The 20,951-nt window shown below is 45.2% G+C and overlaps 1 protein-coding gene across 2 annotated transcripts in view; it reads right to left on the bottom strand.

Annotated features, from left to right (window-relative positions):
• The window catches only part of EGFLAM (EGF like, fibronectin type III and laminin G domains), a 193,700-nt gene that overhangs the window by 115,580 nt on the left and 57,169 nt on the right, over positions 1-20,951 (bottom strand). The window contains exons 2-4 of one of the 2 annotated variants that reach the window (XM_051853511.3): positions 13,150-13,259; positions 11,669-11,752; positions 8,565-8,591 (exon numbers count right to left, since the gene is read on the bottom strand). In XM_051853511.3, coding sequence (XP_051709471.3) covers positions 8,565-8,591; positions 11,669-11,752; positions 13,150-13,259 — 221 coding nt within the window. The remainder of the gene's footprint in view (positions 1-8,564; positions 8,592-11,668; positions 11,753-13,149; positions 13,260-20,951) is intronic. The other variant, XM_051853512.3, reaches the window with a different exon arrangement.

Raw genomic sequence — 20,951 nt, 5'->3', positions numbered from 1 at the left:
CAGAATCCTCTGATCGGAGCACGAGGCTGCTGGAGTGCAGGTAACAATTTTTCCCAGGGTTGGATTTCCTTCTGCCTCGCAGACTGCAGAGGCTCATGCACTAACCACCAAAGCAAACTGAGGTCTTGATCTGTACGGATGGACACTGCTGTCAAACAGCATCAGAATCACCCAGAAGTTCTTCTCAAAACAAATTGTTGAATCTGGCCCCCCAGACTTTCTGATTCAATAGGTTTCGGTTAGGACTTGGGGATTTGCATTTTTAACAAGTTCCGCGTGCTGTTGCTAATCCAGGGATCCCCTGTTGAGAACCACTGGGACTGATGATGGATGCGTGTGTGTACGTGAACTTCCCCGACACAAAAGGCCCTTACCAGAAAGCCCCAGTTGAAGAGGATGTGCCCTGCTTTGGGTATTGACAATAGTGATGTGCTCCTGAGGTTGCAGCACTAAATGCTTGAGAGGGGGTCCGAGTCTCTTCGGTGAGAAATAGCATCACATGGTAACGCCAAGAGCTCTGACACTGGAGTCAACCAGACCCAGGTATGAATCCTAATCTAGCCACTTAGTGCTAGCTGCAGCCTTGATAGGAAACTCCTTGAGCTTCAATTTCCTCCTCTGTAAAATGGGTATGACACGTGAGTATCTTGCACGATCTTAATGTTTGGGATAAGGTTTGTGCAGTAGCTGGGATGGCAGATGCTCTCGAATGGGTTGTACTGATTATTGTCTTGGGTATGCTCAGACCCTCTTCTATGATCACTGAGGTTCTTCTCCACTCCAGGGCCAAAGCCCAACCTGTGACACCTTCCCTCAGCACGTGGACCTGGCCATCTCACCCTACTTACTGTTGTGCCACTACTGGAACACTTATATATACATATTACAAATTGTTACTACCTCTGAGACCCCAAGCCATTTGAGGGCAGGATTGCATCTTAAATATGCTCCTACACTCCACAGATGACAAAGCACTCACTGTTGCTAAGAAAAATTACGGAGATCCAAAGATGTATTTTTAAATAATGATCTAATACTTCATACAGTAGTTTTTAAATACTAACTACACATCAGAAACATCTGCAGAGAGAAAAAAAGTGCTGGTGCCTGGATGCCACACCGGGCTAATTATCACTGTGTCTGGGGACAGACATGGTTCAAAGTTCTTCAAAAGATTCTACTGTGAACCATGGGTCCGGGGCATGGTCACCACCGATGCTCTAAATCCCACCTGTTCCTTCTCCTCTTTGTCTCCTGTATCTGCCTTATCCTTCTTCTATTCTCACTGTGCTAAGTCTCTCCCAGCAGCCACCGTCCCCTACCACGTGCACGCCTGGCTCTTTTCCTCAGAGGCAAACTTCTTGAAGGGCTGTATCTACCCTTTCACCCTCTAGTCACTCCTCACCTGACTCCCATCTGGCATCCAGCTACTACAAACCTCCTGGGACACTCTTACCAAGTCCTCACCGTGACTTCGTAGTAAATCTAAGGGGCAAGTCTCAGCCTTGCGTCCAATACCGTTCCCACCTTTGCTTCTGAAGTCTCTTGGCTTCCTTGGGAACCCTGACTCTGTTCCTCCTTGGTCTCCTTCTATTTCTCTTGCTGCTCCTTTCCAGGCTCCTCCACCCTCTTCTCTTTCTCTGCCCCTTCTAAGTGTTGCGAATTCCAAGACGACCACCCATCATTATCTTCATCTTCTCTCCTCCTACGTAGAATCTTGCTTGGGTAAACTCACTTCCTGTTCCCTCAACTGCTGGCACCACCTTCACATCTCCCAGTTCCACACCTCTGGCTCTGGCCTGCCTCTTGATCTCCAGGCATGCATTTGTGGCTGCCTGTTGAACATTGCTACCCCAAAACTAGCAAGCAATGTAAGTTTAACACAACCAAAGCTCAACTAATCACTCCTCCTCCTCCTACCACAAACAACACTACACATTGGCTGTGTCGCCTTGTTTCTCCCTTTCATTACCCAAGCCAGAAGTTCTTGCACCTCTTACACATCACTTGAATCTGCTCAGGTCATTTCATCCTTACAGCCATGGAAGTCTGAGTTCTGATAACTAAGTGATGCACTCTTATTCTTCCTGCCACATATACTGCCTGTACCTCCTACCTAGACTCCACGCTGCTCCGGTAGAGTTATCTTCCAAAATCCCCAGTCACTTTCCACTTCAACAATTCCCGGGGAAGAGCATAGTTGTATCCCCCACCCATTCCAGCACCTTGCCATGCCACCTCCCCTCCTTGCATTCTTCATTCCAGTCATTCTTAAGAACTTGGCAAGACTCAAATTTATGCCATTCAATTCCTTGCCTCGGGGCCTTTGAACTTGCTGCTCCCTCCACAGGAAATGCCCTCTCCCTGCTCTTCCTGAGCTCAACCTGCTCATCCTTCATGGCTCAGCTCGGCGGAGACATTACCTCATTTCTCTGACCCCAGCCCCTCCCCTATGATTCCCGGGCATCTTTGATCTTAGCACCACTCACCTTGTATTGTAACTGCCTGTTCATTTGTCTCCTTCTCCCTACCCACTTGAGGGCAAGAAGTGAGTTTCTCTCTCTGGCATCTCAAAGCTTAGCATATCATCAAACACAGACCAAATGCTCACGACTGCCTTTTGATGAATGGATAAACAAATTGAAGTGAAAACAAAAAACAAAAGAATCAAGGGCCATGGTGTTCCTTATACACAGATTACCTCATTACCACAGATCCCTGAATTGTGATTGATAGCATCAGTAGCTGCCAAGGTTTGAATGTGTCCATCCAAGATCCTATGTCAGAAACTTAATCCCTAAAGCAACAGGTTGGGATACGGAGCCTAATAAGGAGCACTGGGGTCAGGAGAGCAGAGTCCTCAGGAATGGACTGTGACTGGTACTGCGGCAGTGGGGTGGATACCAAGAGAGGGACTGGCTGTAACAGTGAGCACAACCCCTTGCTGTCCCGCCCTTCTACCTTCTGCTATGGGATGCAGCAAGAAGGTCCCTACCAGATGCTGAGCAGATGCCAGCATCATGCCCTTGGACTTCCTCGCCGTCAGCATCATGAGCCAAAAACATTCCTTTTCTTTATAAATTATCCAGGCTGTGGGATTCTGTTATAGCAACATAAAACAGACCAAGAGAGAACTCTGCCCCAGGCCCTGGAGTCAGTAACTCTGAAGAGGTCTGACTTCCTGTTGTTCATTTCCACCATGCCTTTCTGACCTGCTGCCTTCTTCCATGTCCATCTTCACTGCCTTGCTTAGGGCCCTTGGACTCCTCACATGGGCCATTCCCACAGCCTCCTCCAGGGCATCTGTCTCCAACATGTCCCTTCCTCCCCTTCCTCTCATTTTCTCTCCATCCCACAAGCAGCTTCCCAAAGCTACAGACCTGCTTTCATAGCGCCTTGTTCCTATTCTACTTTGTGCATCCATGCATGCCAGCTCTACCTTCTATCAAGCTGGGCAGTTAAGAGACTGGAGGCTCCACCACCCCAGTTCTTGTTCCACTCCCAGCTCCCATTCCGGGCTTTCCCCATGGCAGCAGATACACTTTCAAACCAAGGCAATGCTTTCACAGGTGACAGCCTTAGGATGCTTTTCTCTGAGGGAAGTCGTCATGCTGTAAGAAGTGGGGGAGTGATGCTGAGGCTTCAAAAGTTATGCTAGGTATTAGATATGAGCCAATGTTAAATCCAGCTATGATTAGCTATCATTTGTAGGGGTATTTTCTCTGTTCTAGGGGCAAATGCACATTTGCACACATACCCTTAATTCTTGCTTCAGTTCTGTGATGTAGCACTCTTATATTCTTTTACAGAGGAGAAAAATCACAATTACAGGGAAAATAGTTCAGTTTGCTCAAGGACATATTTTTAATATGCAGCCAAGCGGGGATTTGTGCTCTGATCACTTTGATTCCAAGGCCCAAGTTCTAATTGGGTGTATGAAAAAGACTAAGTAATGTTTACAACAACAGGAAGACTTACCAAAAAACACTGAAGACCATGTTATTACTACTTTATGTAGAACGTGGAAGGTAATGTGTCAGAAATTTAATGTTACCACCAGGGTGGGCATTTGGCCTAGGAGTTGAGATGCCCATGTCCCACATTGGACTGCCTCAATTTGTTTCCCAGCTCCAGTCCTGATTCTAGCCTCCTGTTAATGAAATTCTTGGAAAGTAACAGTGGTGGCTCAAGTAATTGGGTTCCTGCCACCCATGTGGGAGACTTGGATTGACTTTCTGGCTCCCAGTTTTGGCCCCAGTCTAACCCTGGCCATTGCAGGCATTTGGGAAGTGAACCATGCGTGGGAGTTCTGTCTGTCTGTCCTCTGCCTCTCAAATCAAGAAAAATTTTCAAAACTCTACCGCTGAAATCCAAGAAAAATTATTTATTGAATTTCTGTATATAGATTTTAAAACACTAAACCTCTTTATTAGACACAGATTAGTGCTACCTGCTGCTGGGTGTATTCTGAGAGGCAGAGCATTAACATCCCCAGATGCTGTTTGCTGCCTAAGCCTTTCCCCGTGCCAACATGCTTGCAAGCTGTGTTGGATCAAGCTGTGAGGATCAAGGGGACTGAGTCCCTGGGGCCATGGAGAGGGGTTGGAATCCTAACTGTGCTGTGACTGCCTCCTCTGACATCTCTCCACCCTCCTCACATGGTGACTTGGGGGATGACCTAGGAGTGGCTTGTAAAACGCTCCACAATTCCAACTCTGGACTTCTGTCCTTAAACATCTTGCCTCACTACTTTAGCCTTGTGCTAAACTGGAGAAGATGCTGAATACACTGCTTTCCAAGTAGAAAAACAGTGTTTTGCCATTTTTGTTGCCTCATGGAAATTTGAAAATGAGTCAAGATTTTCTCTCTCTCTCAGACTTTATTTCTGAGCAAGATGGGAGTGAAACACAGAGTGAGAGAAGCTTCATTCCTGGAGCAGAGGCCAGAGAGAATTCAGCAGTCTCTCCTGATCCTCCTCTACCTCTTTTTTTTGGGGGGTGGGGGGCAAAGTTGAGCTCTTTGCTGCAAAATAACCCTGCTTTGGGCTCATCTACCCCTTTCTTTCCCTCTCAGGACCACTGGTGGCTGTCGTGCTATTAGCATTTACATTTGTAGAGGAGAAAAGCAGGGGAAGTCATGTCGCAGAGCCCAAGTAGAAGGCCTGAGCAACCCTGAGCCCCAGGACCCTTCCTCTTCCATGGATTGCCATCACAACCAACTTCCTTCTCATGACTGGCATTGGCATTAACAGTCTGCGATCATATAGCATTCTGGAATTCCTGAAATCTTTGCACATCGTTACTTCTTTGAATCCTCAGGAACAGCCCCAATAGGTCAGTTCTAATAGTTCCAGCTTATAGATAACCAAAATAGATCCAGAGAGCTTGTATAACTGCCCTTGGGGTAGCAAGGGGTCTGGTTTCCCTTAGAGAACACACCACAGTTTGGTATGTTTCCAACTCTCCAACTTCCAGACCCAGCATGTCTCATTCTCAGAGGACCTTGCTTTTGCAGATGTTCAGCTGCCTTCTCCATGACGACTGTACTAGTCCCATCCTTTCCACTCCTAGTCTGTGAGCTGGATGACTCTGTCTCCTGGCACCCATTCTCTCCTTCCTCAGAATGCCCATATGTCAGCTGGGCCAGTTATTGAAGAACTACATTTCCCAACTGCTCTTCCTTCTAGGTGTGGCCATGTGACTCAATTATGTCCAACAGAATTCCAGTCAAAATGCTGAGTCATCCCTTAGGGGAAGGGGTACATTCCATCTTCTTTTTTTCTCATCTATTGCCTAGAACATGGCTGTGGTGGTGAGCCATTTGAACCATGGAGAGGAGGGCATAAAGTGTTAGCAGAACAATGGGATGGAAAGAGACTGGGTCACTGATACAGGGAAATCATCAGAAGAGTCCTAAATCGGTTATATCCAGGCAGTTGTATGAGGGAAACATAGATACAACAACATATTTTGTTAGACTCTCTATTATGTTGGGTTTCTGAACCTCTAGTCTTATATCCTCACTGATACATGACCCAATGTACAGAAATAACCTTGGTAGGCAGATAAGAGAAGCCCCCCCAAAAGGTGAGCCCATTCTCACCTTGCATGGATGAAACTTTGTTAAATAGTTCTAAACTTAAGTCTTTGATTCTAATTTCAGATTCTCAATCTACATGCTTTCTTTTCCTACTGCTAGAAAGCAGCTCATTTGTTTCCAGAAATGAGGCTACAGGTTGTCCTCTTTGCTAGATCAGAAGAGCAGTGCTAGAAGAGGCATGAAGTGGGGAAGGCTTTGCACTATGAGCCAGGAGACCCAGGCTTTGCTGTCAAACTCATGCAGCCTTAGGTATGCTACTTGGTCTCTCCAGGGCAAAGGTTCCGTGATTCAAACTCTATGATTCTTTAAACAACCTTCATTGTTAGCTAATAAACTTGGATTCAATTTCACAGTTGACCCCACAAGGCAAATTTCAGCCTCCTTTGCCTTAGCAACTGTTGAGGACACCTAGCATCATCTGATTGAAGGCAGCAGAGAAACAGAAAAGAGTTCCCTTCCAAGCATTCTCCTTCTGATGGCACCAGGGAATACTACACAGAACAGAGTGGATGGAGGAGTTGAAGAAATTCCTATCCCTTTAGCGGTCACAGAAAGTTAGCATTTTCCAGGGCGTTGTAGCAGAGGCAGCACTGGCTTTGGGTAACAAAAATCTCTCATGTGCAGATCTGTCCTGTGTACAGCAGGGAAATTAGCATCCCTGATGTTTGTCCACTAAAATGCTCACACATATTTCTATGTGCCCCTTAGAGTCAAGGTACCTCTACTTGGAAACCATTGCTGGCCCATTCCTTCATTTTATAGCCAAAGAGAGATTCAGAGGATCTCACTCTTGCTCTGGGGACACAGCAGGAACAAGATCCCAGTTTTCTGACTCTTGGCTAAGTTTTGTTTCTCTGACCTTAGATAAGACCCAGGTAGAATCACTGCTCTGTGTCAACCAGACCAATGGATTCCAAAGCAGGATGGCGGTGCCTCCCCAGGGGTGAGTAAGACAATCTATGATGATAGAAGAAAACTCCAGCATTTTCTATGTCTGTTTAATCTCTAAAATTTTCTGGGGTTTTCTAATGTGTATATTCATATAATAGCATATATATAATTTATAAATATACATGATATATAAAATATATTGGTGATAGTATGCATGTTAAAAAAGTGTAGAGACCACCTGCTCTAAACCTCTACTATTTATAACTCTAAAAGATTACCAAATTGCCCTGATTTGCTCTATTATTTTGCTTTCCAGGATGAACCATTCAGATTTTTCTTAGAAAAAAGGTAATAGTGCATGTGAAAGGCTAACCAAATCAGAAGCTTCTAGAGGAAGATTAACAACCAACACATCAGAATTCCACATTATCAGTGAAATCATTTTAGTCAACTTATAATTTAAACCAGACTAACTGCTTGTCAACCTGATCCTGTTTGGCACTCAATCCAGAAATCAAATCTACCATTTGTGGGGGCAGAGGAGGGCAGTTTTGCAGTATTGCAAAGACAATCTAGAATTGTTAGGATGAGTAAGGAAAGGAAAGGCTATGTGGGAGGAGTGTGTTTATGGGGGTCTACTCCCAGTGTTCTTCTCACTTATTTAACTATTTTTGGGGAGTCAGCACTGTAGAATAGCAGGTTAAGCAATCACTTGTAGCACCAGCATCTCATAAGACCATGGGTTTGAGGCTGGCGCCACGGCTCAATAGGCTAACCCTCCACCTAGCGGCGCTGGCACACCGGGTTCTAGTCCCGGTCAGGGCACCGGATTCTTTCCCGGTTGCCCCTCTTCCAGGCCAGCTCTCTGCTGTGGCCAGGGAAGGCAGTGGAGGATGGCCCAGGTGCTTGGGCCCTGCACCCCATGGGAGACCAGGAGAAGCACCTGGCTCCTGCCATCGGATCAGCGCGGTGCGCCAGCCGCAGCGTGCTGGCCGTGGCGACCATTGGAGGGTGAACCAATGGCAAAAGGAAGACCTTTCTCTCTGTCTCTCTCTCTCTCACTATCCACTCTGCCTGTCAAAAATAAATAAATAAATAAGGTCATGGGTTTGAGTCCCTGCTGCTCCCTGCTAGTGGCCTGCAAAAGCAGCAGAAGATGGCCCAAGTGCTTGGGCCCTTCTACCCATGTGGGAGACCCAGAAGAAGCTCCTGGCTTCAGCCTGGCCCAGACCTGACTATTGTGGCCATTTGGGGAGTGAACCAATGGATGGAAGTTCTCTCTCTCTTTCCAAAACTCTACATTTCAAATAATAAATAAATCTTTATAAACATAATTTTTTTTCTCCTTTCAAACTGGTTTCACTTAGGCTTGGGGCAGTGTTTAAATTACTCAGCCTTTAAAGAGGTTCCCTGAACATTACTTTGCCACTTGAGATGAGACAGCATAACACAGCCCTTTCTAAATTGTTGCAAATCCATACTGTATGCTTGATGGTCCCAACTCGCACTAGAACTGACCAGCCCCTGTAGGGAGAGGGTGGGGCAGGGGCTTAATTTTTCCAAAACATACTTACAAAAATCACTGGGTGATCACGTTGCTCCTGGAGAAGAGAGAAAACAGAGGCAGCATGAGGAAGAAGAGAAAACTTGCGAGTCTAAAATGAACCCATAAAGCGTCTGCCCATTTGGCTAAGTACACCCAAGGTTCAGCAAACGCACACCTTTCACTGCCGTGTGACATCGTCTGGCCACTTACTCAGTCCTTATTCCCTGCCAGGTGTCAGGCTGAGGGCTCTACCACCATTACCTCACCTAAGACTCAGCCTGTCCGCACGCTGCGGGATGACATGATACAGCACAGAGCTTCCCACTCTCTGCTCACGCACACGTGCTGTCTCAGTAATATGTTTACAGCACTTCTAGGCCAAAAGAAATGGCCGACAGTTCAACTTATCAAGCAGTGAGATCCAAGCAACTTGGTAGTAGCAGTCCCATAAATATTGCTGTTTCCCTTGAAACGTTTAAATATTCCACAGCATTACCATGAATGCTACAGAGCCACAGGACACCCTGGCTCAGAGCTTGGGAACAGTGGATCAGTACTATTCGAATCCATACATTGCTGTTGGGAAACTGAGACCTAGAAAGCATACCAAGTCTCTACCTCTCTCTCCCTGACTCATGCCCTTTGCATCTACCCCTTGCTTCCTCTCTCTAGTCTATAAATTCTGCAATTCCACCATCCACCCGAACACACACGTGTGCACACACACACAAACACGTGTGCACATACACATGTTCATTCTCTGGGTTCAAACCATTCTCTCTTTGGTATGTCCCTCCCTCAAGTCTGAATTTCCAGAAAATGTCCTACTTCAGTTCCCAAGTTGTAACTCTTGACCACTTGTTCCCACACCCATCTCTTCCTCTTCAAATCTTTAGTCTATTAAGTGGCATGCTAATGACATCTGGCCTTATGCTGTTCTCTGATTTTTTTTATCAGTGGGAATGATAAAACAAGACATTGCTCCCAAAACACTGGCAGGACTTTATCGTGTGCTAGGCATACAGAAGCCACTATGCAAGTCTGTTGAAATCAGCAAGATGATTGGATGCTAGAACGTGGTAGCACATTCTAGTGGCTGGAATGGAGAGAAATTTATTTATCATAAAGGTCAACAGGAATTATAACTCCCATCTGGATGGCTTTTTACAGTTTACCGAAGACTTTTCCACATACAGTTCTGTTTGGTTCTCACAGCAGTATAATCATCACATCCCATTCCCAGGAGAAAGTTGAGGACTAGGCAAGGTTAAGTGACTTTGGCCAAAGCTACTGACAGGTTGGCTAAGTTCCAGCCTGGGAGTGGAGAAAGCAGGTGTGGAAGCCCAGGGTACTGGTCCTCCTCCAGGTCAGGTTTCCTCTGTTTTGGGTTTTCACTGCAGCAACCATCACAGAGATGCCGGCTTTCAGCCCAGGCTTCCATAACATGGGCAGGATCTCCATCGCAGATTCCAAGGCACCTGTCCCCGGAAGTGTGCCCTCAGTACCTAGCCTGTGTTCCCAAAAGTGCAGTGAGTCCTGCAGGACACAAGACCAGGATGGCTGGGGAGACCTTGGTGGGGTCACTGGGTTTGCTGAAAGTTCCAGGGCTGTCAAGGGGAGAGAGACCCACGACTTGTCATGTCCTACATGGGGTCAACCCCATCTGCCCCCCTGAGGACAGAGCACTCCATCAAGGCTGGGACCAAGGGCTACTGAAGCCAAAGAGGGGAGCATCAGCAAAAAAGTCTATTTGAGATCAAAAGCATATCACACCCGATGCAAGCACCCCAAAAAAGGGCAGCTCTTCTTTTGGACTCTTGTGAGCTCTGGTGAGAATAACTCGAGCTGCGGCTCAGAAGTCAGGCCGCCCTGGGCTTCTAGGGGGCTTTGTCACGTATAATGTGGGATTTGGGGAAGTTACTTCACTTCTTTGAAGTCACTTCAAGTGTCAGTGTCCTTGTCAGTCAAATCAAGTCATCGGGGAATTGTGAAAATTGAATGGCAAAACATGCATAGAGCATGCGGGATCGTGTTCAGCTGGTATACACACTCCATAAGCAACAGTTACTTATCGAGGCAGTAGATGACAGCTAGGTTGCAAGCCGCAAGCTACATGCGCCCAGCAGGCTCCTATTAAGCAGAGGTCACAAGCATTCTGCATTGCACTATAGCAGCATCACGGGCACGGGAGGTAAAACTCCTTGGAGGGCAATCCGAGGGGCTCTGGCCTGGAGAGAGAACTGGAAACACAGGAATGGAGGAGGAGAGTGAAAGCAAAGGCAACAGAGATGCCGAAGGCGAGAGGTTCACCCAGAGGGACCTTGACAGGAAACAGATGAGGAACCAACAATTGGTTAGTGGAAGGACAGGATGCTGGGCTTGAAAAGAAAAATATACAACTTGCCCATCTGAATACACACTTCAAATTGCACCATTTTCTTCGCCATTGTGTCTCCAGGCAGTTGGGAAGATACAAATGCATCATATTTATTTATAAAGCTTTATTGGAATTTCAAAACTTTATGAAGAAAAGAACAGGGAAAACAGCTGTAGAGTGGCTCTTTCCTGGTCTGAGAAGATGGGGTTGAGTTCAGGACTTTTTGGTAGACACCTGCTTTTCTCAAGATATAGACTGCCTGGCACAGAGGTAATGTACATGCGAGATATTTGGCAATTAAAAAAATTATTTGAGACACAGACACACACACACACACACACACGCACAGATCCCATCCTGGTTCACTCTCCAAATGCTTGCAATAGCTGGGGCCAGGGCCAAAGCTGGGAGCTAGGAACCCAATGCAATCTCCCTGGATTGTGGGTGGCAGGCATCCAACCACTGGAGCCATCCACTGCACCCGAGGGTTTACATAAATAGGAAGCTGGAGTCAGGAGCCAGAGCCAGGAATTGAATGCAGGGACTCTAATGTGGGACACAGGCATTCTAACTGGTGTCTTCACCACCAGGCTGAACACCATTCCCCCTAGTCCCCCCGAAATCACACAGGGCTATACGAGCATTACTATGGCATGTGCAGCAGCCCCCAGACACCAAAGTAGAAATCCAACTGAATTTCCCCAAATGCCAAGCGCCCAGGTGTGTGGAGGGGCTGCCAGGAAGGAGATACTCACAGTGGCCAGGGTGTCCTGGCTGAGAGGCACCCCATGCGACCGCTCCCGCAGGAACTTATCCGTGCCGACTTCAGAGTAAAAGACCTGGAAAAGAGGCAGACACCCTGGTGAGGGCAGAACCCATAATTCTCCAAGATCAAAGGTTTGAACCCCATTCACAAGCATGCCGGGTTCTGAAGTCCATGGCCTCATCTCTTGCACACTGGCTTTGTAGAACAAACAGCAGCCATACCTGGAAGGGTTGCAAACCCAGGCCAGGAAGGAAGACGGCCATCAGTGAAGTGCGATGGAGAGGGGTCCAGCCAGCTCCTCTTGCTTTTGCCCAAACCGTGACCTCCCGGGGAAGCTGTCATGTTCCCGTCTTTGAGGTGAACAAGTCCAGAAAAACAGCAGGACCAGGCCATGACCAGTGGCTCCTGTTCCTCAGTGGAGTGGTACAGAGTGGGGGAACCCAGCATCCATGGGGGAGCTGGTATCCATCCAATGGGCAGCTCAGCTTCAGTGGGTCAGGTGCCTCACTGGCATGTAGACACAGTGTAGCTAGCTCTACCTCTAACCCGGAAATTCCAGAGCTCCAGATACCTGTCTGAGATGTCCTGACTTCTACCAGTGAACTTGGTTCTAAAAAGCTGTGCACAGAGAACATTTTGATGAACTGCAATCAGCCCAATCCATAACCCTGACAGATAACAATGCACTCCCTCTTCCTTCTTCCCTTTCACCTGCCCACTCCTTGAATTCAGATTATATTGTTGACAACATTCCATGGTGATCCCCTACGCTTTCCCGTGTGTCTGCTTAATTCTCCAAATTTGGCCATGGGCAGCTGGATAGCAGGAACCATGTTTTCCACTTGCTTTATATTTTTCCATCACTCAACAGAGAAAGTACTGAATAGGTCTCAGTGGATTAATGCAGATGCAACACTCAGGAGTCTACAAATGTTTTTAAGTGGGGAGTATTTCTTCTAGTGTTACAGAGAAGGGGGTCATTATTAACATGGGAGTACTCATACAAGGAGTGAGCACCCCTAACCCAAAACCATGAAATCCCACAGTTCCAAAATCTGAAACTTGCTGAGCACTGACAATGACATCACAGGAGGAAAAGTGCACAAGCTGATCTCATGTGACAGCTTGCAGTCAAAACACAGGGGCACTAAAAATACCCTACATATAAAACCATCTTTAGGATATGTGTCTAAGGTATACCTGAAACATAAATGAATTTTGTGTTTAGCACTTGGCTCCCAACTCCAAGAAATCTCATTTTATATATATATATATATATATATATATATATATATATATAATTTGCATACATTCGCAAATACTTACACATTGATAAAAACTCTGAAATCTGAAGCATTTCTGGCCCCAAGCATTCTGGTCAGGGAGACTCCATCTGCACAGGAGTTGTCAACAGAGGCTGCACAGTCACCTGCACTCCCACGGTACCAAGCACCATGCCCATGTACTCACCGTGTACCCGACAATGGGGCTCCCAGGGTGCTTTGGCATCTTCCACTGGATGCTGAAAGCTGTGCAGTTCAAGGCTCCAAGCTTGATGTCAAGAGGAGGCCCCACCTTGCCTGTCCCGAGATGAAAGAGATCGTGTTAGAGGCTCCATGCATCCCATCTCTGGTGCAATCACACAAGATGGGAAACAGACTTCCAGGTAGCTCCATGGGCCAGAAATGCAGCCATCTCTTGGCTCCACCACCTACGTTGCAGCTGACCTTGACACAGCTTTTCAATCCCCTCCCAACCTGGCCTCAGAAGAAAAATCAGCCAATGAATGCCCCCAGTCCCTTCTCTAACAGCTAAGAGGTCAGGGACCAGCAGAGGGAGAGTCAGGGTAGCAAAATTGAACACTTCTGATCCGACCCTCAGAATATGCAACGGATTAAAGCAGGTGATCTATTTGCTCAATAGCATGTGTGTTTTATATAGATCTGTCTGCTTATACAGTTAGTGTACTCCTATCACAGAACCTTTAACAAATATGGTTAGGTATAAAATGGGATTTAAAATATTCAGATGTTTGGGGCCGGCACTGTGGTGAAGCAAGTTAAGCTGACGTCTGTAACACGGGCATCATTTATGGGTACTGGTTCATATCTTGGCTGTAGCACTTGGGCAAAAACTCTACTATATAGAGTGTGCTATACAGAGCATGCATGCACATTGACTGTTATTCCACTGATTGACATTTAGGTTGCTTTCAAAAGTTTACTGTTAAAAATAATGCTGAAAATACTATGTATATACCTTTTAGGCACACATGCAAGTATTTCTCTAAAAGTTTATATATATATATGTGTGTGTGTGTGTGTGTGTATATATATATATATAGAGAGAGAGAGAGCTATATTTATAGTTATATATAACTTTTAGAGGTGTCCAGCCTAGATAGGGGACAAACATTTTAATTTTTACTAGCTACAAACTTATTGGTCTCCCAAAAGAGATTAAATGAATGAATATGTAAGTACACTCAATTATTTAATTTGGATAAGTTCTGAAAGCAGGATTCCTTTATCAAAGACATTCTCCCCACCTTGGCACTGTTGACATTGGGGGCTGTGTAGTTTTCTGTGGGTGTTGTCCTATATTATAGCGACCCTAGTCTCTACCCACCAGATTACAGTAGCATTCCTTAGGCAAAAATATTCCCAGACATTGCCAAATGTCCCCATTGAAAACCATTTATTAAAAGAACTAATTCTGTGGCCAGTGCAGTGGCTTAGTGGTTAAGCTGCAGCCCGCAACACATCTCATATAAGTGCCAGTTTGAGTCCTGGCTGCTCCACTTCCAATCCAGCTCCCTGCTAATGTGTCTGGGAAAGCAGTAGAGGATGGCCCAAGTCCTTGGGCCCCTGCACCTACGTGGGAGACTCAGAAGAAGGTCCTGGCTCCTGGCTTTAGCTTGGGCCAGCCCCGGTCAATGTGGCCATTTGGGGACTGAACTAGCAGATGGAAAATCTTTCTCTCTCTCTCTCTCTCTCTGTGTGTGTGTGTGTGTGTGTGTGTGTGCGTGTCCCTCTCTCTCTCTCTGTAACTCTGCCTTTCAAATAAATAAAATCTTTAAAAAAAGAATTAAGAGATCTTTAATAAACATAATCAAACGTACATCTAGAAAATTAACCAATTTAGAAATACACCATCCAGAGAATGAAAAGACAAGACATAAAATGGGTGAAATGTTGTAACAGACATATCTGAGAAAGGGCTGCAGTCCAAAATATACCAACATAGTAGACTGCCATTTAAATCATCTCAAAAATTCAGATTTTGAGTCCAGTCCCCGGTGTGATGGCACTTGAAGATGAGGCCTCTGAGGAGCAATTAGGTAGTGAGTATGTGGCCTCCAAACAGGATTAGTGCCCTCATAAAGGAGATTCCAGAGAGCTCCCCCATCTCTTCTGTGTGAAGACACAGTGAGAAGACAGCTGTCTGGGCATTAGGAATTAGACCTCACCAGACACCAAATCCATCAGCACCTTCATCTTGAACTTCTCAGCTCTACGGCTGTGAGAAATGAATTTCTGTTGTTTATACACCACCTAGTTCATAGTATTCTTTTACAGCAGCTGAATAATTTAGGACAGAAAAGAACTGTTCAAACTCAACAGTACGAAAACAACTGGATTTAAAAATGGGCTAGAGACCTTAATAGACACCTTCACCAAAGAGGATACAAGATGGCAAGGAAGTACATCCCATGGCATATGTCTCCAGGGAATTGCAAATTAAAATAACAATGAGTTGCTACTACACATATATCAGAATTGCCAAAATCCAGAACACTGACAACACCAAATGCTTGCAAGAATATGGAGCAGTCAGAACTCTCAGTCATCCCTAGTGGGAATGAAAAGTGGCACAGCCAATTTGGAGGGTGGTTTGGCAACTTCTTTTCTTTAAAGCTTTTATTTAACGAATACAAATTTCATAGGTACAGCTTTAGGAATATATTCCCCCCATACCCACCCTTCCACCCCAACTCCCGTCACACCTCCTACTCCCTCTCCCATCCATTCTTCATTAAGATTCATTTAATTATCTTTATATACAGAAGACCAACTCTATACTAAGTAAAGATTTCAACAGTTTGCACCCACACAGACACACAAAGTATGAAGTACTGTTTGAAGACTAGTTTTACCATTAATTCTCACAGTATACCTCATTAAGGACAGAGGTCCTACATGGGGAGCAAGTGCATTGTGACTCCTGTTGTTGAATTAACAATTGACACTCTTATTTATGATGTCACTGACCACCCGTGCTCTTGTCATGAGCTGTCAAGGCTATGGAAGTCTTTCGAGTCTACAAACTCTGTCGGTATTTAGACAGGGCCATAAGCAAAGTGGAAGTTCTCTCCTCCCTTCAGAGAAATGTACCCCCTTCTTTGATGGCCCCTTCTTTCCACTGGGAACCCACTCACAGAGATCCTTCATGTGGGTTATTTTTTGCCACAGTTTCTTGGATTTCCATGCCTGAAATGCTCTCATAGGCTTTTCAGCCAGATCCGAATGCCTTAAGGGCTGATTCTGAGGTCAGAGTGCTGTTTAGGGCATTTGTCATTCTATGAGTCTACCGTGTGGTCTGCTTTCCATGTTGGATCATTCTCTCTTTTTTAATTCTATCTATTGTTATCACCAGACACTTGGTCTTATTTATGTGATCCCTTTGGCAACTTCTTAACAAACAAAATACTCTCACAATAAGATCCAGAATTCCTTAGTATTGACTCAAAGGACTGAGATAAACTCATGTCCACACAAAAGCTGCACATGAAATGTTTACAGCACTTTACTCATGACTTCCCAAACCTGGAAGGAAACAAAACACCCTTCAAATGCTGAATGGGTAAACTGCAGTATAGCTAGACAACAGAATGTTATTCCAGGCTAAAAAGAAGTGAACTTCCAAGTCACAAAAAGATAGGGAGGAAACTTATGGGCCTATTATACAGTGAAGAGGAGCCAATGTGAAAAGGCTATGTCCTATAGGATTGCAAACCATACGAGCCATGGGAAAAGGCAATGCTACCGAGACAGTAAGAAGATCAGTGTCCCCAGGGACTACAGGGAGGAGAAGGATGCAGAGGCAGAGTCCGGGGTTTTTAGGGAAGTTCAATTACTGTGTGTGTAATCTACCAGTGGGTGTCTGTCGCACATCTGTGCAAAGTAGCAGAATGCACAATACCAAGATGGGCTCTTGGTTGTGTCTGTTTGAGTTCACCAATGGTAACAAAAGAGACACACTGATGGGGCTGTTGACAGAAGGCCATGCATGCCTGCTGCAGAGGTACCGAGTAAATCTCTACACTGTCCTCTCAATTTTGCTATGAGTCTAAAATGGCTCTAAAAACATTCCAATTTTTTTTAAAAACTGTAAATTTTATAGGAAAGAGTTGAATATTTTTCTATCTTTTGGTGGCAACTTTTCCTTCTCTATTCATGTATCTTGCACATTTTCTGATTTGGCTGTTGTATTTTTCTTCATATTGTTGGTTTACAAGAACCCTGGATATGTTCAAGATCTGAATCCTTCACCAGTATTTCCTCGTGAATTTTTTGTGCTTGGGTCCCCTGTGTAACACTGGCCAACTTTATTACTGAATTAAGAATCCCATGCTAGCACAACCTAAAAGGTAGATGGAAGAAGGGAGAAAAATAAGGAAATGATTTACCAGTCCCTTGCTAAATCATAAAAAACACAAGGTAAGCACAGTCTCATCCCTAGTTCTAGGAATAACACTTGCTCCCTTTACTCTGGGAAAAATTGCAACCCATTGAAGCAAGCTACTGGGGTCAGTAAGAGGGGAATCAGAACTCATACCCCTGTGTATCTGCAATGGTTCAAAACAGAAAATCGAAAACACTCTTTGGATAAGGTAAGTAATAGAAATTGGTAGAAAGGCTAGAGGGAAGGATTCAGGTACCTCCAGAACAGGGAAGTCTCTGCCTCCACCCTCACTAGTGCCCTGACTGGCCACAGCTGCCTCCAGACACCCACCAAGCTGACAGTGCTGTTGCCTGGAATGATGAATTTCAAGCTTTGATGGCCCTACTTGGCTGGAGAAAGAGCAGTCAGAAAGTGACCTCTCCCTCCCTCCTGTCTTCCATATCTCCTAAGAGTACATCTGATTGGTGGACCTCACACAACATCGAAAATACTGGACACAATGGGGTCTGGACAATGTAGTTTTTATTTCTTCAGCCTCTGCATTAGAGACACTACTTAGGAGGATACAATGGATGGTGAACAAGACGATCTGCAGTATGCATGACATCTTGGTATGAATGGAAAGCATGAATTCCAATATGCTGTCCTCTTGCCGTTCAGATTCTCTAGGGAAGTATTTACGCAAGCCCTGCAGGCACATAGTTAGGTCTGACTGCTATTGGCATTTCACTCATTTATCTGCTCTTTCCCACATGACAAATAAACACTGAGCTCTCTTCACACACCAAGCACTGGGTAAGTCCAGAAGGCTACATTAATAAGGAAGAGATGTGGGAGCAGAGGCAAGGTAGCAGGACATTACAGCTGGGTATAAGCAACATGAAACTTGGGATGTAGAGGGCACTCTGGTGGCCCACAGGAAGGATGTACCTGGCTCTCCCTGAGAGATGAGTAAGAATGAGGAAGACAATGTGGGCATGGGAAATATGTCCCATGCAAGCAAGCAGCATATATTCTTTCCTGAACAACTACATATGGGAGTGGCATTTATCCTAGTGGTTAAGATGCCCGTATCTCACGCTGAATTCCTGGGTTCAGTCCATGGCTCGGGTTCCTAACTCCAGCTTGTTGCTAATGCAGACCCTGGGAAGCAGTGGTGATGGCTTATGTAATGGGATTCCTGCCACCCAAATGAGAGACCTGGATTGATAGCCCCACTCCTGGCTTTGGCTCAGGCTGTTGTAGGCATCTGGGGAGGGAATGAGTAAATAGGAGCACCTCTCCTGCTGAAATAAATAATATATTAAAAAAAAAAAGAATAACCAGGTACATAGACCCACTGGGGCTCCAGGATTGAACAGATATGGGTAGAAGAGGAGGAGGAAACCAGGACGGTTCCAAAGAGTCTGGCTGGAGCAGCACGAGGAGGAAGAGGAGGTTTGTGCCACTGACTCAGCTGGGGACACACTGACGGCTTTTCCTGCCCATGAGACAGGAGGGCGCTCATCTGCAGCTGGTGAATGAGAGTGGTCAGGCGAGCATTCTGACCAAATACTGCAAACATTCCTCATAAACCAGTTAAACATGGGAAATCAAGTTATTCCAAAAAATTGAATTTTTTTTTTATTTTTGACAGGCAGAGTGGACAGTGAGAGAGAGAGAGACAGAGAGAAAGGTCTCCCTTTTTTTTGCCATTGGTTCACCCTCCAATGGCCACCACGGCCAGTGCACTGCGGCCGGCGCATCGCGCTGATCCGAAGCCAGGAGCTAGGTGCTTCTCCTGGTCTCCCATGCAGGTGCAGGGCCCAAGGACCTGGGCCATCCTCCACTGCACTCCCGGGCCATAGCAGAAAGCTGGCCTGGAAGAGGGACCACCGGGACAGAATCTGGCACCCTGACCGGGACTAGAACCCGGTGTGCCGGCGCCGCAAGGCGGAGGATTAGTCTATTGAGCCACAGCACCAGCCAAAAATTGAATTTTAAAATCAGGTTTTCTGAACAGGAACATTTCTAAGCTCAGAAGGAGTTAAATAAATAAATCAAAAGAAAAGCAATGGACTCTAAATCATAAAACTTTCATTATACTCTTCAAAAATTACAAAAGAAAAATCCAAAACAACAGATCAAGGGGTAAATAACTGTAGCAAAATGACAGGCCAAGAGATCTCTTTATTATAAAACTCATACATATTGATAAAAACATATTCAGACCCTAATAAATAAAATATGAAGAGCTAACTCACAAAAGAAGGATAGGTTAACACACACATAGAAATATTCAGATTTGCTAGTTATTAAAGAAATAGTTTTTAAAAAACTGAGATGTTCTTGCTTATTAAATTATCCAAATTATTTAGGGGAGAGTAACTAATGCTGACAAGAGTCCATGAATGTGCTACTCTCAAAAAATTACTGATGGCAGTGGTAGTGAGTAGATGGGCGTTTTGGAAGACAACACCAGATGCAATTCAGTGCTATTAATTTGCTGCTACCTCTGGGCTCCCAGAAGTGTGATTATTGTCTGCTGTGAGGAAAGACTCTTCCTAGCAGAGAAGGCTGAGCCCATAAAGATGTGCTTCATAGAATCACTCGGGAGACAGGAAAACCATCATGGATCTGAATATGCATACACAGGGCAACAGGTCGATTATGGTGCACTGCCTACATGTATGCAAACATTAAAGCTGAGATTTTACTCATTCCAATGTGGTATCTTGGGCTGGATCTTGGAGCAATGAAAGGACATTGGTGATCAACCTAGTAAGAGCTCCATGAAGTCTGTGAGTTAGGTGGCACCAGTGTACTAACACTAGGTGGTACTATTACTAGTCCATGTTTTAGACGTGGCTTCTATCCTGGATTGTATGATGCTAACCTGGGGAGAAACTGGGTGAATAGTGTATTGGAATTTTCTCTACTACTTTTACAACTCCTCTATAAATCTACATTTATTTCCAAATTAGAAAAGATTATTCTAAAAGGCAAAACTTGCATCATACTGTAGCCAAACTGTAATGCAATGTTTATAAGCAAAGAGTATATTCAGTGGCCACCATTACTATTATTGTAGTCACATAACACATTCATTTGGAAAGTAAACCAAAGGTAAGAAGAAAAGGCTAATTACTACATTAGCATGGCTGAGATAAAAAGGCATTTTTCTGCCCTGCTTTCTTGTATTTGGCAAGTTTTGCAGACTGTTAGTTTTTCACAATTTAAAAAAACTACTTTTAAAAGTATTTTTGTATCCAAAGACCAAAAGTTATATGATTGCGGGTGTAACCATGCTCCCCGATTCTAAAGGAATTCCACAAAACAAAGCCTTGTGAAGTGTGCACCGGCAGGGTTAGAGCAGTGCTCTCTCTAGTTCACCGTCTGTTTCTTTCCACTTAGCTGTGAGGCCAAAACGCTGCAATTCATAAAGCAGACCCACTGGCTCTGAACAACAAAAGGCAATGTACCATGCATCCAATGACGTAGTGGCAGCACAGGCCAACCAGCCCCCAGCCCCCGGTGCCCAGGAAGGAGGCGAGTGGCACTGAGAACAGCATTGCACAGAGCTGCCTACCGAGCTCCTGTGCGTCGTC

This window comes from Oryctolagus cuniculus, chromosome 14 (assembly GCF_051225735.1).
Source record: "Oryctolagus cuniculus isolate XC-2025 breed Fujian yellow rabbit chromosome 14, ASM5122573v1, whole genome shotgun sequence".
Taxonomy (NCBI): Eukaryota; Metazoa; Chordata; class Mammalia; order Lagomorpha; family Leporidae; genus Oryctolagus; species Oryctolagus cuniculus.
Note: the sequence above shows the minus strand (reverse complement) of the source record. Positions and strands in the feature narration are given on the sequence as shown.